The sequence below is a fragment of the Penicillium odoratum genome, assembly GCF_028828045.1.
Source record: "Penicillium odoratum strain IBT 22623 chromosome Unknown utg000006l_segment0_segment0, whole genome shotgun sequence".
Taxonomy (NCBI): Eukaryota; Fungi; Ascomycota; class Eurotiomycetes; order Eurotiales; family Aspergillaceae; genus Penicillium; species Penicillium odoratum.
Window position 1 is genome coordinate 2,118,959 of NW_026643148.1, and position 19,080 is coordinate 2,138,038.

At 47.4% G+C, this 19,080-nt stretch overlaps 8 protein-coding genes across 8 annotated transcripts; 5 read left to right on the forward strand and 3 right to left on the reverse strand.

The window, feature by feature from the left end:
• Nucleotides 1-452: 452 nt before the first annotated feature.
• N7520_009254 (purine-nucleoside phosphorylase) lies at nucleotides 453-1,712 on the forward strand (the record flags this gene model as incomplete). Its single annotated transcript, XM_057143188.1, has 7 exons — nucleotides 453-654; nucleotides 702-780; nucleotides 833-912; nucleotides 967-1,031; nucleotides 1,085-1,287; nucleotides 1,336-1,615; nucleotides 1,668-1,712. The coding sequence occupies 7 exons, from the start codon at nucleotides 453-455 to the stop codon at nucleotides 1,710-1,712; spliced, it is 954 nt and encodes a 317-aa protein (XP_056992476.1).
• A 127-nt stretch (nucleotides 1,713-1,839) lies between these two features.
• On the reverse strand, nucleotides 1,840-2,817 carry N7520_009255 (Fcf2 domain-containing protein; the record flags this gene model as incomplete). The annotated part of the gene is made up of 4 exons (XM_057143189.1): nucleotides 1,840-2,214; nucleotides 2,320-2,364; nucleotides 2,451-2,604; nucleotides 2,666-2,817. 4 exons carry the CDS (start codon nucleotides 2,815-2,817, stop codon nucleotides 1,840-1,842), a joined length of 726 nt encoding a protein of 241 aa, XP_056992477.1.
• A 592-nt stretch (nucleotides 2,818-3,409) lies between these two features.
• Nucleotides 3,410-4,561, forward strand: hapE (CCAAT-binding factor complex subunit HapE; the record flags this gene model as incomplete). The annotated part of the gene is made up of 4 exons (XM_057143190.1): nucleotides 3,410-3,571; nucleotides 3,769-3,825; nucleotides 3,873-4,499; nucleotides 4,559-4,561. The coding sequence occupies 4 exons, from the start codon at nucleotides 3,410-3,412 to the stop codon at nucleotides 4,559-4,561; spliced, it is 849 nt and encodes a 282-aa protein (XP_056992478.1).
• Nucleotides 4,562-5,080: 519 nt separating this feature from the next.
• Nucleotides 5,081-7,886, reverse strand: N7520_009257 (Rab GTPase-binding exocyst subunit SEC15; the record flags this gene model as incomplete). Its single annotated transcript, XM_057143191.1, has 9 exons — nucleotides 5,081-5,156; nucleotides 5,212-5,462; nucleotides 5,530-5,979; nucleotides 6,039-6,174; nucleotides 6,237-6,346; nucleotides 6,412-6,513; nucleotides 6,567-6,698; nucleotides 6,762-7,754; nucleotides 7,812-7,886. The coding sequence occupies 9 exons, from the start codon at nucleotides 7,884-7,886 to the stop codon at nucleotides 5,081-5,083; spliced, it is 2,325 nt and encodes a 774-aa protein (XP_056992479.1).
• A 772-nt stretch (nucleotides 7,887-8,658) lies between these two features.
• Nucleotides 8,659-11,467, forward strand: N7520_009258 (putative meiosis protein MEI2; the record flags this gene model as incomplete). Its single annotated transcript, XM_057143192.1, has 14 exons — nucleotides 8,659-8,828; nucleotides 8,876-9,530; nucleotides 9,580-10,017; nucleotides 10,087-10,311; nucleotides 10,374-10,409; nucleotides 10,465-10,531; nucleotides 10,584-10,602; nucleotides 10,661-10,691; nucleotides 10,754-10,771; nucleotides 10,820-10,848; nucleotides 10,904-10,953; nucleotides 11,013-11,092; nucleotides 11,145-11,247; nucleotides 11,304-11,467. The coding sequence occupies 14 exons, from the start codon at nucleotides 8,659-8,661 to the stop codon at nucleotides 11,465-11,467; spliced, it is 2,085 nt and encodes a 694-aa protein (XP_056992480.1).
• A 633-nt stretch (nucleotides 11,468-12,100) lies between these two features.
• N7520_009259 (uncharacterized protein) lies at nucleotides 12,101-12,662 on the forward strand (the record flags this gene model as incomplete). Its single annotated transcript, XM_057143193.1, has 2 exons — nucleotides 12,101-12,303; nucleotides 12,350-12,662. The coding sequence occupies 2 exons, from the start codon at nucleotides 12,101-12,103 to the stop codon at nucleotides 12,660-12,662; spliced, it is 516 nt and encodes a 171-aa protein (XP_056992481.1).
• Nucleotides 12,663-12,724: 62 nt separating this feature from the next.
• N7520_009260 (GPI ethanolamine phosphate transferase 2) lies at nucleotides 12,725-16,448 on the reverse strand (the record flags this gene model as incomplete). The annotated part of the gene is made up of 10 exons (XM_057143194.1): nucleotides 12,725-13,281; nucleotides 13,332-14,300; nucleotides 14,381-14,751; nucleotides 14,810-14,937; nucleotides 15,009-15,297; nucleotides 15,347-15,391; nucleotides 15,448-15,526; nucleotides 15,967-16,086; nucleotides 16,163-16,207; nucleotides 16,256-16,448. 10 exons carry the CDS (start codon nucleotides 16,446-16,448, stop codon nucleotides 12,725-12,727), a joined length of 2,796 nt encoding a protein of 931 aa, XP_056992482.1.
• A 327-nt stretch (nucleotides 16,449-16,775) lies between these two features.
• Nucleotides 16,776-18,807, forward strand: N7520_009261 (transcriptional regulator family: Zinc finger MIZ-type; the record flags this gene model as incomplete). Its single annotated transcript, XM_057143195.1, has 7 exons — nucleotides 16,776-16,920; nucleotides 17,121-17,327; nucleotides 17,385-17,456; nucleotides 17,508-17,824; nucleotides 17,899-18,004; nucleotides 18,064-18,289; nucleotides 18,351-18,807. 7 exons carry the CDS (start codon nucleotides 16,776-16,778, stop codon nucleotides 18,805-18,807), a joined length of 1,530 nt encoding a protein of 509 aa, XP_056992483.1.
• Between the last annotated feature and the right edge of the window lie 273 nt (nucleotides 18,808-19,080).

The window sequence follows — 19,080 nt, forward strand, 5'->3', positions numbered from 1 at the left end:
TGCTGACCGCCTTTACCCAAGGGACCATAACCATGGCATTCAACTTTGGATCTTCCCAAAGTTGCTTGATCCAAGGCTCGTTGCTTTCTCTAGATAACCTGCTTTTTAAATGTTATAGAGATCTCCTTCCATGGAATGCTTGTCTCGAAACATGTGATTTTGACATGTGGAGAAGGGAAAGTTGGACAAGTATACCGAGTGCCATGCGTATACTTCATACATCTACAATCCAGTTTGAATACAGTATCATAGATGGCTTTTCTCTTGTAGCATATGATTCATGCGTCTGGATAGATGCAACTTCGTGGTTGGCATTTTAACCTCTCAACCAATAGGACTGGGCGACTCCGCAGCATCAGGAGATTCATCGAGATCCACCCTCCGCTTGGACTTTTTTCCCTTCCCCATCTTCTCCCTTACTTATGCCATATACCTCACCTTTACTTCTAAGCATGAATCAGTCCAAGCTGTCTATCCTCGAGCAGGCCCAAGAGGCAGTGGCTTTTTTGAATAGCCAACTTCCCGAAGGCCTACAAGCCCCAAAGGTTGCAGTCGTCTGTGGCTCTGGATTGAGTGGCCTAGCGGAGACTGTCCAAGCAGAGCCTCGAATGGAATACGATTACGCCTCGATTCCTCATTTTCCTCGTCCAACAGGTAAAGTCAATAGGCAGGATGGAATGATCGGAGTCTGACAACACCAGTTGCGGGACATGCGGGCAAGCTAGTTTTTGGGCTCTTGGGTCAGAAGATCCCCGCGGTATTCATGGTTGGCCGTGCCCAGTGAGTTCAATTTGTATTTCATTTACCGGTTCATGGCTCATGGACATATCAGCTACTACGAAGGAAATTCGATGGATCAAGTGACGTTTCCGATTCGCGTGTTTAAACTCCTAGGAGTGAACACGGTTGTGCGTGAGTTGCATATAAGAACCGAGAATGACCAAGTATACTAATACGGAGGAACAGTGACTAATGCTGCCGGGGGCCTCAATCAGGATTATAGCGTGGGTGATATTATGCTATTGAATGATGTAGGTTCTTCCTTGATCACAGATCAGTCAGATCTTACTGACATTCTACACAGCATATCTTCTTGGCAGGTCTCGCTGGGGTGCATCCTCTAAGAGGTGCCAATATCGAGGAATTTGGTGTCCGCTTTCCACCTCTGTCAGATGCATATGATCTTGATCTGCGTCGCCATGTCCATCAGGTGTGGAAAGAAATAACTCCTTCGCAAAACACCAGGAAATTACACGAGGGAGTTTACGCTTTCGTCGGAGGTCCAACGTAAGTAGGAAAGGCGCTCTCTTTCCTCCAGTTCCTGACAATATGTAGTTACGAAACGAGGGCCGAGAGCCGCATGCTTCGAATGTTGGGTGCCGATGTGGTGGGCATGTCCACCGTGCCCGAAATTGTTGTGGCAAGGCATTGTGGCCTTCGTGTGCTAGCATTCACGCTGGTCACAAACAATGCGGTGTTGGCCCCAGTTCCTCGTGGAGACGAGCAATTGCTTCAAGGCAAAGACGCCAGCGAGCTCAATGCAATGTTGGAGAAAGGTAAAGCAACACACGAGGAGGTTCTGGAAGCTGGCCGTACAGCGGCTTTGGACATGCAGGTAAGTCCTCTTCCATACCAACCGGGAGAGCCAAAGCTAAAATGGGCAACAGCAACTGGTGACGCGAACACTCATGAGAGTATTTGGTCGGCCATAGACAGCAGCATATTTTCCAATAGGCTTGAATATCGATCTGTGTCAATAAACTGGAGACCAGACGGTGACTGGCAAGAGTAGTGATCATGATTGGGCATATCGTCTTCATTTCGCCTGAAGCATCATGATCACCGCTTCTTTCCGTTTCGCTTTGCCTGTAGGTTGTTGTAGAAGGCTTTTTTCCCACTTGTCTTAGTGCTTTGAATAGCACGGTACTTGGACTCGAACCGTCCAGTTTCCCGCTCAATAGCCATTGCCTCTGCAACAAAGGTCTTCTTGCGGTCTTTCTTCGCAATCCGGCCACTGAAGAATTCAGTGGGTCCCTCGATAATGGTTCCGACCTGGGAGAACTCAGGCAATTTTGCCTTGCCATTCTCCTTCTTGTAGTGCCGTTTGGGGTCCAACACAGAGCGCATTCGCAACAATTGCAAATCTCTTTTGAGTTCGGTAGTCAACTCCGTCTTGGGGAGGTCGAACCACTGGGGTCCAGCAGTGGCTTTTTCCTACAGGAGTAAACAGTTAGTACGGGTTCGTAACTATATGCTCCAGGAATCACAAGTGATTTGTGGTTGGTTGCTCAGAGTAACTATGAAAAATGAAGCTCTCACTGGTGCAGCACAGCCCAAGACGGGCTGGTTACGCTGCATCAAGCGCTGATGCGTTGGGAAAGTTTTCCTCATAGCAAAAAGGAAAGGTCGTAGGGTCGACGGGAGAGTAAAAGGATAAGACAAGCACTTACTTTAGTAGATTTCTTGGCATGCTGAATCAAGCGTAGAGAATTAGATAATTCTTTCTGTCTGGGATCGACCAACTGAGCTGAATCAATGGTTGCGACATCATCGCCCTGGCGGACATACGGCTCAAGTGAGGTGCCTGAGGACATTTTTGGAATGCTGTACAATGAGTCAGTCTTGTTCAAGGATGATTATTCGTGATTTGAAAGCATAAAAATACCTTAGAGACGTGATGTCCAAGTCTTGGGCAAGTTGAACATCAGAGCCGCGAAGGCGACCTTCTGCTTCAAGCAGTAGCTGTTGGATTTGGTCATCGGTCAAGTCGACCTCTTCTTGAGGTTGACTGTTGACCTCAACATGGGTTGGATCCATCCCTACCAGTAAGGGTATAGGGGGCGGGAGGTATTGAGGAGTTTGAAGGAGCCGGGTGAAAAGCGGATTTTATAGGTTTTTTTTTTTCAGATTGTTGCTTCGCTCGGAACGGACAAACATTTATCATGGCGGCTTACAGTGCTAATCACGTGGTTATACATGGTATCAAAGTACCCGATACCTGACAATACATGTTATTGCAGTGTAAAATTGAGTAACAATAACTAGTATATACCGTGATAGTCGAGATTTTTCGAATTCTATTATGGGATATTTTGAATCTACATATTATAGAGAATTATAGAGTAAATCGTATTAGCTAAAAGTCCCAAAAAAATTTACAGCTCCTTCACGTAAATCATATCAGATGTTCAGGAGCGGGGGTTGGGATACCCGGAAACGTCAGAGATGGCTGAGATCACCTTGGCGCACGCGCTTCCTTTCCAAAGTTATCGTTTCGCCATTCACATCCAATCAAACTTTCTACTGCTTCTTCTGTATCTATTTGCGTCGTATCTTTGCGACATATTTCCGAGGTTTCCTGGACCCACCTCCTTATTTCATTCTAACTTTGTCGAGCGCGCGATTCGCCATGGAACCAGCTCCTCAGGGTACCGGCCAACAGCAAGGTAGACAGCAGCAGGGACAACAGCAAGCACCTGTTTATGATACCAGGAATGGTGGACACTATGGTAAATCAGCACCGTTGTGCCTTTCCTTGATGGATCGGATGTTAGCTTCGCAGCACGCCTGGGTGAGCGCGCATCGCCTCTGGCGAGCGCGCAACTGAGGCGTCACTCGTGCACTCTGAATATAGGCTGATTTTTTTTCTTTCGCAGGTGCCAGTGCACAGGTATGCTCCGGAATTTGAATCGAATACCCACTCAACCCCTCCAGTAACCTCGTGGGGCATCTCGGAGTCGCTGCTAATCAACCCTCACCCCCGATCAGCTCTCTGCGCAAGGCTATGCACCACTCGCGGAGCTGTACACAGGAACCTGGGCCAATGTAAGATCCCTTTCGATACCAATTTTTCCCATCTCATACCAAAGTAGGTGAACCAAGGCCTGCAAGGGACTGCTCGTGATATCTTGACGACCTACTGGCAGCATGTCATCAATCACTTGGAGGGCGAAAACCATGATTACAAGATTCATCAGCTACCGCTTGCTCGCATCAAGAAAGTTATGAAAGCAGACCCCGAAGTCAAGATGATATCCGCGGAGGCCCCAATCTTGTTCGCCAAGGGATGTGATATCTTCATCACGGAGCTGACGATGCGCGCATGGATCCATGCCGAAGACAACAAGCGCCGCACATTGCAGCGCTCGGACATCGCTGCCGCTCTCTCCAAGTCTGACATGTTCGACTTCCTGATTGATATTGTCCCTCGTGAAGAAGCAGCTTCACATGCCAAGCGATCGAGCCAAGCAGGTGCCCCAGGACCGTCTGTGGCTCCGGGCCAGCTGCCACCATCCCAGCATGGTGTTCCGACGCACATGGGTCCTGCAGATTACAGCTCCCTCGGCCAGCATGGAATGCCCCAAGAGCAGGAATACCGCCCACAGCCCACCATGTACCCAGGGCCAGTTCAATCGGACCCCACTGCAGCATATGGCCAACCTCAATCCCAAATGTTTGAGGGCATGTATGCACCATACCCGCATCTCCCTCCTCAACAGGTATGTGCTATGCCTCGCCCCCACCGCTCTTCATGTTTCTCGCAGCTAATCAAGTGTAGTGAGTTGAACTCCTGCGAGGAAAATCGTACTTTTTTCGTTGTGTCAAGGGTCTATGCGCGTTTCCTGGTGAATCCTGGGCCTAAGGGTTGTCTTTTTCTGAACTCTTTTTTTAAAACATGCTCTATCCAAATATATACCATCATGAAAAACTCGGACCAAGCTGTCTCCTTTGGTCATTTAGGATTTTCTATATGTAGACAACCTTGGAACACATCCTTGGAATGAGGGTTGTAATATGATGACTCTTTATATACATGACCTTGGATTGAATTAACTGGTCCTAGAAGCGGACGCTCTAAGTACAAATTAAAATTAAAATTGAAGGTGTGGAATGTATGATATCTTAGATATTAGGAAGAGGTCTCGTTGAAATGATGGCGGCTCCGCTTTGAGGGCCTCCAACCTGATTTTTGATCATGTTTTGGAGATTATTTTGGTCAATCCAAGTAGGCCAGATAACTGAAAAATCCATCCAAAGAAGAAACCGGCTCATTATGGGAATGACGTAAGCAAAGTTACTGTTAATTCTTCTTGAAACGAGAGGAAAGTGTAGCGAATTTATCCACCTTGCTAGGCGCTTGAACCGTCCTCGTGAGCCTAAAGCAGGTCAGCAGATGTCGCATAGTAGGATAAACCCTTGGGGAGAACATACTTTTCAAGTAAAATGGGTCCCTGCATAGCGTCGACTCGTCCATATTTCTTATTTCGAGTTGAGATATCATAGAACTCATCCGCATTATCCGCCTGCATCAACTGTACCGTCTGTTGGAGCTCATCGAGGTTTTCACGCAGAATAGGGACATTCAGACTATCCACAAACTGAGCCAAGTACTCCACATCCTTTGCTAATGCCATCACACCATTGGGATTGATGGATCTGACTTCCGGTGCCAGCGGTTGGGCCTTTTTGTACCTCGTCAGTTTAATCTAGAAAATGGGTTGAGGAAATGGGATAGCATAAGGCGCGTACCAGAATCATGTTAGCCGCATGACTGAGGGCGTCAAAGTAGATGAGCTCTTTGATTTCGGTTGGAAGCCCCAACAGTGTAGAGTTCATGATGTTAGAGAGGAACCGAGTCAATGTCTGCATGTAGTTGCTAGGTTCGCTTGGAGAGGTAGGAGACATCCATTCATATTCCGCTGTTTCGATAAGATCGTCAATTTTGGAGTTGACGACCTCAAAGATGCGTTTTTCGGCCGATTTTTTATTGCTCCGGAACTTTTCAGTTGCCCTTAGAGTAATGGATATGCCTGTAGAGTTTTGAGACCTTGCAGCCGCAAGAAGCAATTCGAGCTCACGACAAGCTGACTCAAAGTGCTCCAGGTTGATGAGAATTTGAACAATCTGTCCCAAGTATTGCGAGGAAAGACGCTCGACTAAAGTATCGCAAACCTTGCGTGAGAGGAGATCATCCAATGCCTATTTCTATTTAGCATCAGGTGGATTGAAGGGTCAAGTCCATGATGGAAGGCACCCACATCTTTCAATGTCTCATCAATGACATTTGGGTGCGAAAAGTCATCATTTGCGAAGAAATAGAATTGATTAAGGAAGTTTCGAATGTCAATGCAACACAGTGGATACATCCTTGAGAATGGCAGGATACAGGGGAAGCTGCGCCGAAAATTAGTCGAGTGGAGACCGAATGCATACGGAGGGGAGAGTGATACACATACACCTGCTCCTCACGAGGCTTTTCAGGGCTATACCAGCTCACATTAAGCACCTTGTCGTATTCTTCCAGAGTCTGGATGGGCATAGGCATGTAATCATCCGTTGACACAATCTATGCATGTCAGAGTGTATTCCTCTTGTCATGACAATAGGACAAAGAGCCAAGGGCAACCGTACCTCTTGGAAATCATCGCTAAACCTCCTCTTCAAGAGCTCTGCATATTTCTCAAACAGATTCAAGAGAAAATCATCAAAAACCCGCACTGGGAAGTTCCAAGTCTACGCAGAGAATCAGCATTGAAATCAATGGAGTAGGGATGAAGGGGACCGACATTCATGGTCTGCATGAACAAAGCAATCAAGTTTTTGATTTTTAGGATATTTTCAGCGTTGTCCACTTCAGGAAGGGCCTTGGATATCACGCCCACCGCAGCCTGGCACATGGAGTCCCAAAGCTCATCGATCTGTCCGCCAAAATAGATTAGTTCATATCACACGGACTGGGTCAAGAGGGGGAAAACGCATACATCAACCGATGATCTCAAATCAGGCACTCTTTTCATCGTAGCTCTTTCAACGATGGCAAACCCTGCCATTTCCTCCAGAAGATTGTGAAGGCTTGCCCCATCCTCATCTATAAGAGTGATGGAAGGCGGGGTTAAAAGGTCTTTTTGGCGGCGACGAGTGTTGGCATACTCAATTCGGAATTTGTCGATTTGCCCCAAGGATTGGTGTATATGCAGGCATTCAAATAACGGAGTGAACTCCACCTGCAAATCTTCATTCTCGAGGAGATCATATTCCTCGTCTTCGTCGGCCACCAGTTCGATGGCGGAGTTTAAGTTGAAGTGCTCGAGGTATGGGACCTTCTCCGCTCTCTGTTTGAGTCGTGATTTGCGCTGATCGGTGTGGAAAAGCGCAATTTCTCCCAAATACTGAGACATTTCGCGGATGCGATACAGCCAGGTATTCAAGTCTGACATCACCGCCTCGGCGATTGCGCGCTGAGTGGCCGGCACCGAGCGTTGAATCATGACAGCGATCTTGTATTGGGTCACCCCTTTAAGATGAACATTCTGCAGCTCTTCTAAGGCGCGCAAGGCTGCGTAGTGATTCTTCTTTGCCAATAGGTCATGGACTTGGTTCGCGAGACGCAGCACCTCTAGGCAATCTTGAATCGCCCTTGAAGTCTCATCAATATTCTGGCGATGACCTCGTGATTCGACTAATGCTTTTTTCTGTTCCGCCAGTCGCTCGGTGCTTGTCTGGATTGATTGATTGAGGTCCAGGATCTCCGCGGTCAAGGATACCGTGCCTTCCCGAATTCGAAGCAAAGAATTGACGGACGAGACAAACTCTTGATGATTTGTGTTGCATATTCTCTCAATCTCTACCTCTTTATCACTTGCAAACCGGGATAAGGATTGGAGCAACTGGGGAGTCCGATTCCCAACACTGTACTCGCGAATGGAGGGTATGAGCTGATCTAGGTAATCAGTGTCGGAAGGCGAAATGATGATCTGTTTTGATATGAACATAAGTTAACAAGCATAAGCAGGCAATTTATGAGTACTAACCTGGTTCAGCACATGTGGCTCTGGCATGGTAGGTGTCATGGAGGGCATTGTGTTTGTCTGGAAGCTGTGCTCCATATGCTGATGTATGCGACGTGATATGTCCCAGTTTTGGTGACCGCCTTTCTCACCGCCCTTATATAGATCTAAGTATAGCCATCTAGTTCAGTTACCATACCCCCATGAATCCAACCTCTATCAATACAAAAATGAACATTTTGAAAGCCATTGTTGTCTTGCGTGACTCTCAGTGAAAATTCCCTATCATTCTCTTTTATTCCATTATTTTTCCATCAAGTTTGACTAATTATCTTATAGATAACAACCGCCTTAACTCATTAGGGCTATTCAAGATGTAATATCTGAATCTGATATCTCCCATGTTGCATGCACAAGAATACACCTCAATATGTGGATTTATTATATCTTGCCTCTGAAAATAGTGTCTGAATATGCACTTTGAGGCCATCAAAACAATGCTTAATGGAAACAGAGTCTTTCCCGACGCGACTCGTCGCCTCCTCCTGCCTGGGATTCGCTGCCTTGGCTTTGCGGCCGCCGAGACTTAGAGTTGCGGATCAGCGTTGCGCAAGATATCGTTGCAAGATCTTGTTGCGACTCGATGTTGCGCGAGGTACTGGGCGACGAAGACAGCAGCTTTTACCCCCGCCTTCTCTCCTTCTTCCTCCTTCTCTTCCTCATCCGCCTCTCCTCCTTTTTTTTCATTTTGCTTCGTCTTCCCTATCAAAGAATCTGTGCATTATCCTTTTGCTCTTAATCTTGTTATCCTAACGCTTCTCTACACCGTTCCAAACTTTTCCTCTTGTGACGCGTTTCATATTGCTCCAAAATGTCTGTCAATCCCTGTGATTCCCTCGGTGGGAGCTCGTCGCCGATTCGTTCGGACAATCTAAAGTCGCCTGGTACTCAACTGGCAACTTTTACATCGCGCTTCCCCGATTCGGATATCGTGGACTTGCCAACACTGCCTCAGTCGAATCGTTTTGAAGCTAAAAGCCCGTAAGAAAAGATACAAATGACTGGTAAATCCCAACTGACAGAAACAGTGGTGTTTACTTGGGGAGCCCCTACCCGGGCAATGGCTTCAACCAAGTCTCATTTCCTCGAAAGCAGCTCAAGCAAGAGGATTTTGATATGTTGCGAGATTTGCCGATCGGGGCAAAGTATGGGTCACAGCCCTTCGGTCCCAACCCTTCGCCTGACCTAAATGTCCCTCGTTCATTGAACCCTTTGCACCGTCGGGAGCCTGCTTCTTACCCAACTGAAATTCCGCACTCACTGTCGATTCCCCGTAAGCAAAGTGATTACGGGATCTACCCAAATCACCACCCACCATCTATGGGTGCCTCCCAGAACCGGAATGATCTTCGAAACTTCTTCATGGCCAACCCTAGCTCAGGGCTTCGCAATTTGACTCAATCTCGCGATGCGATTTCGCCAGTGAGATGGCCTATGCGTCCTGTCCAATCTATCCAAAATGTACAGCCTATGCAATCTGGACCGTCCATGCAACCTGTACAGCCCATGCAAGCTTCTTTCTGTGGCAACAGATCTATTTACCCGGGGCCCACCAGCCAGGTTGCTACCATGACGGTCATGACGACTACAAAGGACTTGCGACCCTACGACCGTCGGTTTCTCGTGAAAAACGTGGATACCAACATCTCGGGAGTTTACATTCTCGACTATTGCCACAGCCAGGTCAGTGTATATAGCAATGCAACAAATGAAGAAAACTAACTTAAAAAAGGATTTCCGAACCGGGTTTGGTCCTACCACACACGAGGTACGCGAGAAAGGTCAGTTCTGGATCGGTTTCTCCGATATGCGTCAGAGCCAACGCGCCGTCGAGCATTTTGCCCGTGACCACCCAACTTGGATTGTGGAACCTGTTGGAGAAACGACATTCAAGCAGGGCTCGAGGATCAACTCCACTGCCTGTACCTTTGAGGATCAGGTCTTGGCCATTGTGTACCGTGGACCTGGAAGAACTATTCCTCCCGTCAATCTTGTGCCGGCTGTAAGGAGTTTGCTCGAGACAGTAGGAACTGTTGCCGAAATGCGCCAAGTCGCACTTGAAGCTCCGTCGCAGTCTCCGCGATTCACCATGGAAGGATTTGTGGTACGTTACTACGATGGTCTACATGCCGTCAATGCGACCAGATCTCTCAATACCATCTCAACCCCAGTATGTCTTCACTGTTCCCTGATTCCCCTTTGATCAAGTGGTGGTAACTCATTTTCTTTTAAATTCTAGCATTTTATTATGGAGGTGCTGCCATACCATTACGATCTCGAGAACCAGAAGATCCGTCACTGGAATGGTCAACCGCAAGGAAGGGATGGCCGACCAGGTGAATACTTCGATCCTGAGGACAACCGAGCCCGAGCCCGGACTCCTCAGACTCCTGGCCGAGTTGAATATGACGAACAAATCATTTATCCTCAAAACATTCTTCAAGGACAAGACCGTCGGTGCACGGTAGGTAGCATATCCTTCGGTCTCTCTGGACTTGTGATGGTTCCTGACGTCTCTCCCAACAGGTTATGTTAAAGAATATCCCCAATTCCCAGACATGGGTAAATCAATGTTCTAAATTGACTTTCGAGTGTGCAAGTCTGACCACCCCGACAGGATCAACTCAAGATGCATCTTGATGTGACATCTGCAGGAACCTATGATTTCATTTACTTGCGTATGGGTAAGTGTGCTTCACAATTATCATGATGACCATCAACTAAATGTGAATATAGATTTTGAGCAGCGTCTAAAGTTTGTGAAACAAGAATGCATTCGACGGGGATTTTTCTAACCAAACCCATCTCTTTAGCGTCGGCTATGCGTTCATCAACTTCGAAAACGTTGGTTGATCCTCCCCTTCGTTCCAGTCACTTACTAACCGTTTTTCTTTTTCATATTTCAGCCCATGAAAATACTTCCGGTATGCTATGAGATCTTTTTATGTCTCCTACAATTGCTAATCATTCAGTTTTTCACCGCTCGACATGGAACGGTCTGGTAAGTTGGTTTCGTTTCCACGACCATGAAACATTGCTAATCCTATATACTGTAGGCCGGGTTTCACTACTGGCCGACCCAAGGTTGCAGAGGTCTCGTATGCGAGTAAGCCCCTATCTCTTCTCCTAAAGATCCCCTGGCGTGTTAAATTGACCCCGAAACAGCTACGCAAACCTATGAACTCCTGGTAGAGAAATTCCGCAACAGCCCGGTCATGCTGGATTTCCCGGATAACCGTCCCAAAGTGAGTCTCGATCAACATCAGATACGAAGCATTTTGTACTGATTTGAACGAGCTGTTCTACATCAAGGGACCCCACGCTGGTGAAGAAGCACCATTTCCGACAGTCAATAACTTCTGGACACTTGCAAAGGGAGTTGAACGAAGCAAAGACAGCGGTGAGGTTCCACTTGACATCCTGTTAGTGAATTCTGAACTGACATGACCTTGGCAGGGCTATACCGAGGTGGCTCTCGCACAGACAGTCACAATCCACGTCGCCATGCCCACACTGATCTTCAGTATGAAGCTATCAATACGCCCGTCCGGGGTAGCCGTCGCCGCCGAGAACGGAACAAATGGGGCAATTCAGATGTGCCCAAGTACCGTCAGAATTAGAGACATACCAGAATATGTTGCTATTCGGCGTGATTCTTACTTTTACCTTTCTCGACTTGATTTTGTTTTATCCTCTTACCCTTCTGCCTTCAACTTTTGAGGGAAGATCTCCAGAGACCGATTATCCCCCTGATTCCCGTTTTATGGTTTCTGAGAATTAAAGACATACCAGACTATGTTTCTATTCGGCGTGATTCTTATTCTTACCTTTCTCGACTTGATTTCATCTTATCATCTTACCCTTCTTCCTTCATCTTTTGAGGGACGATTCCCGGAGACCAATTATCCCCCTGGTTCCCAATTTATGGTTTCTGGTTTCTCATGGTATGAAATGACGTTGTTCCGTTTCGGTGTGATATGGTCCCAAGCAGTTGGGACTGACTGCCATGTCTGATCTCCGTCGAATAGGGTTGAAGCTCCGAATTGGCTTATTTGCCCTTCATTTTTGACATCTTGGTTCTATTTCCTTGAATTCATCTGAGCTTTTCCTGTTCAAACTAGTAATTTTATAACTTTTTTTTATTTTTACTTTGTGGGGCCTTTTATACTCCGTAAACCTTGGAATTCCGTTAACAAATTTAATTTGCTTCCCGCAAATGAATCTATCCTTTCCCACCAACCTTGAAATCCCCCATGGACCAACAAGAGATCTCGGCAGTCCACACTGTCCTACACTTGATATATCATCGCAACAAGAATCAACATCAGAGAGCCAAATGGTGGAAATGGCTGGCCACTTTAAAGCGTACTACGTTGGACCTGGGATCGCTGGACTCGACGGCAGTTGAGCGCTACCAGCAGCATCTGGCCGTACATTTAATTCCCCGATGCTATCTGTATGTTTCCCTAAAATATGCAAGGCAGTGCGTTGACCAGAAATAGAGCATTTTCCACAGTTGTGGCCGAGAACCAGTTCGCGACTTTGGGGATCGCTCTTCTGGCCGCACTTTCACGTCTGGCCAAGGCTACTGGCGCCGACCGTAAACTCAAATCACAATCTCGACAAATAAAGCAAAAAGTGATTGTTTCAACCCCAACCGAGGATTGGGGAGAACGCATCCGTCGCGACGATTTACCAGAACCGAGTCAAGTCTTCATGGAAAGAGAGCGGCCTTTGAAGGGAAAGACTGTCAAACCCAAGACCGCCAAGCGCAAGAAAAATGCCATCGACGATCTTTTCAGTGGACTATTCTAACTCTTAAGTCGCTCTTGCAACAGTGGGATTTTTATTATTTCCTAGGTCCATGGTGTTACCCACTATTGTCGCTTCCGAAGTGTAGCAAGGCCAATCCCACCAAACACATTTACCAGAACATGGTTGGCCGTTGCCCACGCTATGGAGTACAGATATTTGGGCGAAAACACGGTCCAGATAAACAGATGGGTCCTCAAAGCCGTACAAGCTGCCATCACGGAAATGAGGGACATGGCGACGTGGAACGTGAATAACGCGGCCGGACTGTGAGATCCTACGGTCTGATGCGATCGGAGTAGGTTTCCCATCGAAACCCACCAGATGGGGCCTGCCCAGTTACTAGCAAAAGTCAGAATTCCCACCATGGTCGCGCTATAGCTGTCCACTCCGTTATATCCGCTTGATAAATCCACGGAGGAAATGGCGTTCGAACCCCCAAGCACAAAGAAAGTCATGTACTGCATCATTAGCGTCAGGACAGTCACCTCGAACCCATTCAAATCCATCGGGGCCAAAAGAAGGCCTTGAATACGAAACAAAAGAAAGACTGGAATGTTGGTGGCTCTGGACTGCGTCATCAGAAACAGATTGAGCGCCTCGTGGACCAGCCTGTTGGATACTGGTGATTCAGGTCAGTCAGGATTCCGGAGAGAAAATGTGAAATCTTACCGACTGCTCTCCTCGACCGACTTGATGTGACAATTGCCAGAAAGATACAACATGCAATCCCGCCAAAGACGAGCCTTGCCTGCAAAACTAATGGCACGGTATCTAGCGACTTTTGCGCCCGCGATAAAATGAACTTAGCCAGTAGTTCAGGGGAGTCATTTGCCACAAAGTTCAATTTGAACCAGAAAGCCAGAGCTGGCAGAACCAACCCAATCAGTCGTGGCAAACCAGCCGGCAGGCTTAGAAACAGACCCCGGCCGACATCCATGTACGTGAGGATCACCAAAGTCCACAGAAACAGGGGGTGGCTAGGCAAGAAGCTGCGGGCGATATCTGGCTCAGCCGTAAACTTCTGGCCGGTTTGATTCCAACGTCGAAGGATTCGCTGGGACACGATAAGTCCCAGCGTGGCCATGCTAGTCCAATTGAATGCACCATTTCGGTGGGTGCGTTGAAAGCGTGTCGATCTGATATGTAAATAAACAATCCACCCCGAGCAGATCCAATACCAGAACTGCTGCTCCTCTTCCACATAACTGCTTGCAAACATCATACTTCCATAACTTACCACCAGGAAGCCTAAAAACCCACCCGCGTAGGCCGATCGTGCGCAGTCTTGGTACACAGCAGGGAAGAGCATCAAAACCGCACTGCCCGTGACTAATAGGCCTAGCGCAAGCCTGGAAACGTTATAGTCACTGGCGGTACTGCTCATCACCTCCTGAGCATTCCGTGAGAATCGTTGTAAAGCGAGACCAATAATGGCGAACGCATCCTCCACCCGTGTATCATGGGAAAGCTGGTTGATTTGGAACCAGGCACACCGAGCGCCTTCAATACCAGAGACTGCACCGGATGCACAGCTTGCAGCAATGTCATCCTGGTCGAATGAGACACCTGGAAATGTAGCTTTGACCGTGTTTAGTAATTGCCGAGCATTGCGATATAAGATGTCCAATTTTTGTGATTCTGTGAAAACTTGTTAGCCCAGGTAGATCGCCAATGGGTCTCCCCCCCCCCCCCAAAAAAAAGAAGCAGAATATACGTACCGGAGTCCCACATGTTCAGAAACTCGGGAATAAATACACCCAGGCTATTCAGCGGAATCGGTAGACCGAGAAGTCCAGCTAAAGTTGGAGTAATGTCTGCCTGTTCAACCGACCGGTAGTACTGGAATTCATCCGTGGCTTCCACGGGGCTTTCCAACCTATTTCCCAGTGCTTGAAACTTTGGCGAGACAAATAGTAATGCCGGGGAGGTTTCACCGGCAGATGAGCCTCCATGGTTGCCAGCATCGTTCATACCATGATCGCCACATAAGACGAGCAGTGTAGACTGGAGATGGGGCTCTTGCTGCATCGCTGTATAGATGTCTTTTACTACAGCGTCCATTTCCTGCTGCTTGGATCGCATGAATGGGCTAGTCAAATGTTAGATGCTTGATTTGGAAATAAATGTGACAAAACATAAGAATTCACCTTCTTGGGCCTGCCTTGTGACCTATATGATCTAGACCCAGGTAATGCATAATCAGGGCGGACCAATCGCTTTCAGCAAGCTCTGAGGGAACATGCCGCGTCACGTTTTGGTCAACTTCCACAAAGTCCTGCGTGTATGATTCTCAGCTCGAGGCTCCAGCATTGTGTCCGATGAGGAAATGGGGATAATGTCACTGACAGAGACAAAGAAGCTCGTGGTTCCATCTGCTCGCTCAAACATTCCCGGGAAAAGTTTAAGCCATGTATCATCCCCATACATGACAAGCCGGTCTCCTCGAGACCTCAGCTGTGCGAGCCAAGTGTCCTGGTATGCGAGAGTCGATGTGGTATCTGACTCGGCGATGTTCAGGATCACATCTAGGAACGAAGGGACAGACCCTGTCGTTATTGCCTTTAACCGGGGCATTGTCACCGTCGGAGCGCTAGCATGAGCAGTGAAAGGTAACACAGCCCCCGCTCGAATCAGGCTGCTACAGAGTCAACTTTCTGCTTCTTCGGAGAGATCACACGTCTGACCTTTGAGTGAACAAGAACCCGGAATCATTTGAGAAGACAAAATCACTAAAACACTATTTTAGCAGGCAGTTCTCATATAAAAGGGTGCATTCAGTCAATACCTCCGTAGTGCATCCACCACCATAAAAATGACCTTGTCAAAGACCGGCAAGACATCGGTATCGGCCTCGTCGAAGATAGCTAGACCCGGGAGCAGTGGTTTATAGGGGAAAAACCCTGTGGAAAAGACGATAACGCCCACCGGTACCAGGATATTAGCGAGTAAAGTTACCCATCGACCTGGAAAGACCGCCATTGCACACACTCAAAAGGGTTCGTTGGCCGGAAAGGAGAACGCGGTGGTTGTTTACAGTTTACAGTTTACACCGCCTTTGTGTTCATCGATATACAGGGGGAATCCTATCGCCACCAGATCATGCATGCAAGTAGCATAGGAGGATATATTGGTGTACATCGAAGTAGAGAATAAGGACACAAGGGGGAAGGAGGAAAGAATATAAAACAAATGTATTGAAGGACTCCCAACGCCGATTTTCACCCAATTCTGTCCCCTGATAGCTCGTATGTCACGAATCTCAAGTCAGACTGTTATCTTCTTTGACTTCACTTTCTCTTGGAACCACTCTTTCCCTTCGAGGGATGAGCTTTAAACACGATGTTGTTGCGGGGCTTCTTGGTTTTCTGCACCCGTCCGGATTTGCGAGATCGGCTCTTGGAGGGTTTGGTGTCGACATCCATAGCTAAACGAAAGACGATGTTAGAGACTTGATTACTTTCAAATCAAATTAAATGATTTGAGGGTTATTGTAGCTTTACCTTCATCAGTCAAAGCTGCTGCCTTGGCATCTGAGCTTTGGTCGTCTAAGTAGGCACCAAAAGTTAGAAACAAAAAGTTGTTTAAATGCGCACCCTCGTACGAAGCCATTGACATACCAGTCTTATCGGATTTCACTTCAGGGGCCTTGGGACGAGGTTGCGATGCAAGTTCTTGAAGTTTGGCGGCAAGTCGTTCAGTGCGGGCGTCAACAACGGGACCAAACACCTTTTTGCGCAAAGTGGCACGGTTGCGCTTGCCAACACTAGCACGGATACTTCTGGCCATATTTGAAAGAAATTGAGGGTAAGAACGATGAGTAGGATATAAGAGGGGTTAGAGAGAGGCCCAAGTTAAAGAAAGATAAGATAATTGGAGTCACGTGGTTTTTTCTTTCTTTTTTTTTTTTCTTTTTTTTTTTCATTTCTTTCCCTTATCGCCCCCGATAACCCTTCGTCTTATGTCATCCTACAAACCTCCAAGGCTCGAGAAACTCGATTCTCGCTGATCAGTTGCAGCATCTGCAGCTAGAGTCGATTGGACATGCATCTCTGTGGATCCCTTATACCTGGCCCGGTACATTTAACCTGAGGCCTTTCTCTCTTTTAGGACGCGATGGCGTCCGGCCAGTCCGCCGAGCTTCCCAACCTGGTGAATCTCATCAAGACCTTGACACTGCCGCAATTGAAAGATCTCTTACGGAATGAGGGTCTTCCAGTATCTGGTTTGAAGGCCGCAGTACAACTGCGCATCATTGATTGTCGGTCAATTCTGAATCTCTGCCCCCCACCTCTCATCTCTCCCCTCCCCCAACACGTAATACCCAAACATGCTTGCTATCTCGGTCTATTCAACCTGTTTGCTACCTACATATCTTTTATTTTTTCTAAATCACGTCACCTACACCAGAACAACATTATCATGATGTGCATAATACTGACCATCAATATCAAAATCTAGATCTGGAGCGCCTTTGTCATTCAGAAGGGAACAGCGGCCGATATGATACCTTAAAACGTCGCATTCTCCGGACCGGCCTACCTGGGTCTACAGTCTTCCAGGCAGTACCAAGTCCACAGTTTCAACAGTCTCCTATCTCGCACCCACTACCGGTCTCGCAACCTCGATCTGCATTAGGCTCTATGTCACCCCACCCCCATCCTTCAGGTTCGATTATAAGCGCCTACGCACTGTGATATGCCCATATACTGACGGTTTCCTCAGGTCCGATTGGCTTCAAGGATAGTCCTTTTTTTACAGTCGTAAAAGCCCTCACACCGGTCATTGAATGCAAAGGTAAGTCCCTCCATCTCCTTTGAATCTGAGTGGGCTTCTCATATCGACTAGTTCGTGAGCAAACCAGGGATAGTGTAGAACTCAAAGTTGTTCTTTCTCAATCCAACATTAACGACTTGGAGAAAGATGCCAATCTTCGGGTTATGATCTACTGTACAGCTGATTCGGGGCTCAAGCAATATACCAAGTCAGACATCGCCTTCCCTCACCAGGTGGAGCTGAAAGCGAACCTAGACGAAGTCAAGGCGAACCTTCGAGGCTTAAAAAATAAGCCAGGGACCACCCAACCGGCAGATGTGACGGCCTATTTACGCAAGAAAATCAATTATCCAAATAACATCGTGATGACTTATGCATTGACCCAAAAGGTAAGCTTGCTTAGGTCTGCGATGACAGCTTGCTGCAAATTGAGGGAGTAAGTCGTTGCTAATGATCTCGTTAGAAATTCTTCGTGCTTGCCAACATGGTTAAACAACATCCGGTCGAGGAGCTTGTCGCCAAATTGAAATCTCGCAAGCTTATTTCAACAGAGCAGGTGCTGCGAGAAAGTAAGTGGTAGTTGGAGGATTGTTATCTACAAGAGCCTCGTTTCTGATAAATCCTATAGTGAAAAACCGCGCGGATGATTCCGACATCGTTGCCACATCAAGCATCATGTCTCTCAAATGTCCTCTATCAACCCTGCGCATTCAGGTCCCTTGTCGCTCCGTGGTATGCACACACAACCAATGCTTCGACGCATCTTCTTTCCTTCAGCTACAGAAACAAGCACCCACATGGAGCTGCCCCGTATGTGCCAAATCGACCAGCTTTGAATCTCTACAGGTTGATCAGTAAGTTGCGTCCCTCGAATTATGCATACGTGATGGCTTATGTATTCAATGCTTTGGACAGGTACGTGGACGAAATCCTCCAGTCCACTGATTCAGAGGTCGACCAGGTTGTTGTGGAGCCAAGCGGCGTCTGGTCTAAGCTCGATAACCCAGAAGCTGGCAAGCTGGGTGGAGTAACCCCTGGAACGGATGATGACGATGATCTGATTGAACTCAGTGAGTCCGGAACTAGTAAAGTGAAGCATGAACCTATGTCTTCTAGTATCGTACTGGAGCGGACACCCGCTCAGTCCCGAGAAACGTCAACCCCATCCTCGATGGCTCGTCTGTCCAGCAAGAAACGTTCCGCACAATTTATCGACCTAACCGGAAGTGATGACGATGATGATGAATCTCCTGGCCCACCACTGAAACGGCCAGCATTGAGCTTCACAGTTCAAGGAATACCAGCTCAAGATCCTCATCAACCTGTTGCCAGCAGTCCTCTTAGTGGCCAGTCCTATCCTCCATCGCACTAAGTTCATCAGCACTTTGTTCTCCGTTCTGTCTCTTATTTATCCGAATGTTTTCGCATACATGCCACGGTGTTCTTGGCGTGGCCCTGGGGATTCTTATTTGGAATTTGTGTGTTTATTTTTTTAGGCTCGGGAAATATGGAAATTACAATTACATTAACTAGTATTCTTGGTCCTGTTCTTTGTACATGATAAATGTGGGATGGCAGTGTTTAAGTAGAAAACTCCGCCTTTTTTTCCCCCAATTCTTGGCCAAATCCACCCCTCACCCTCACC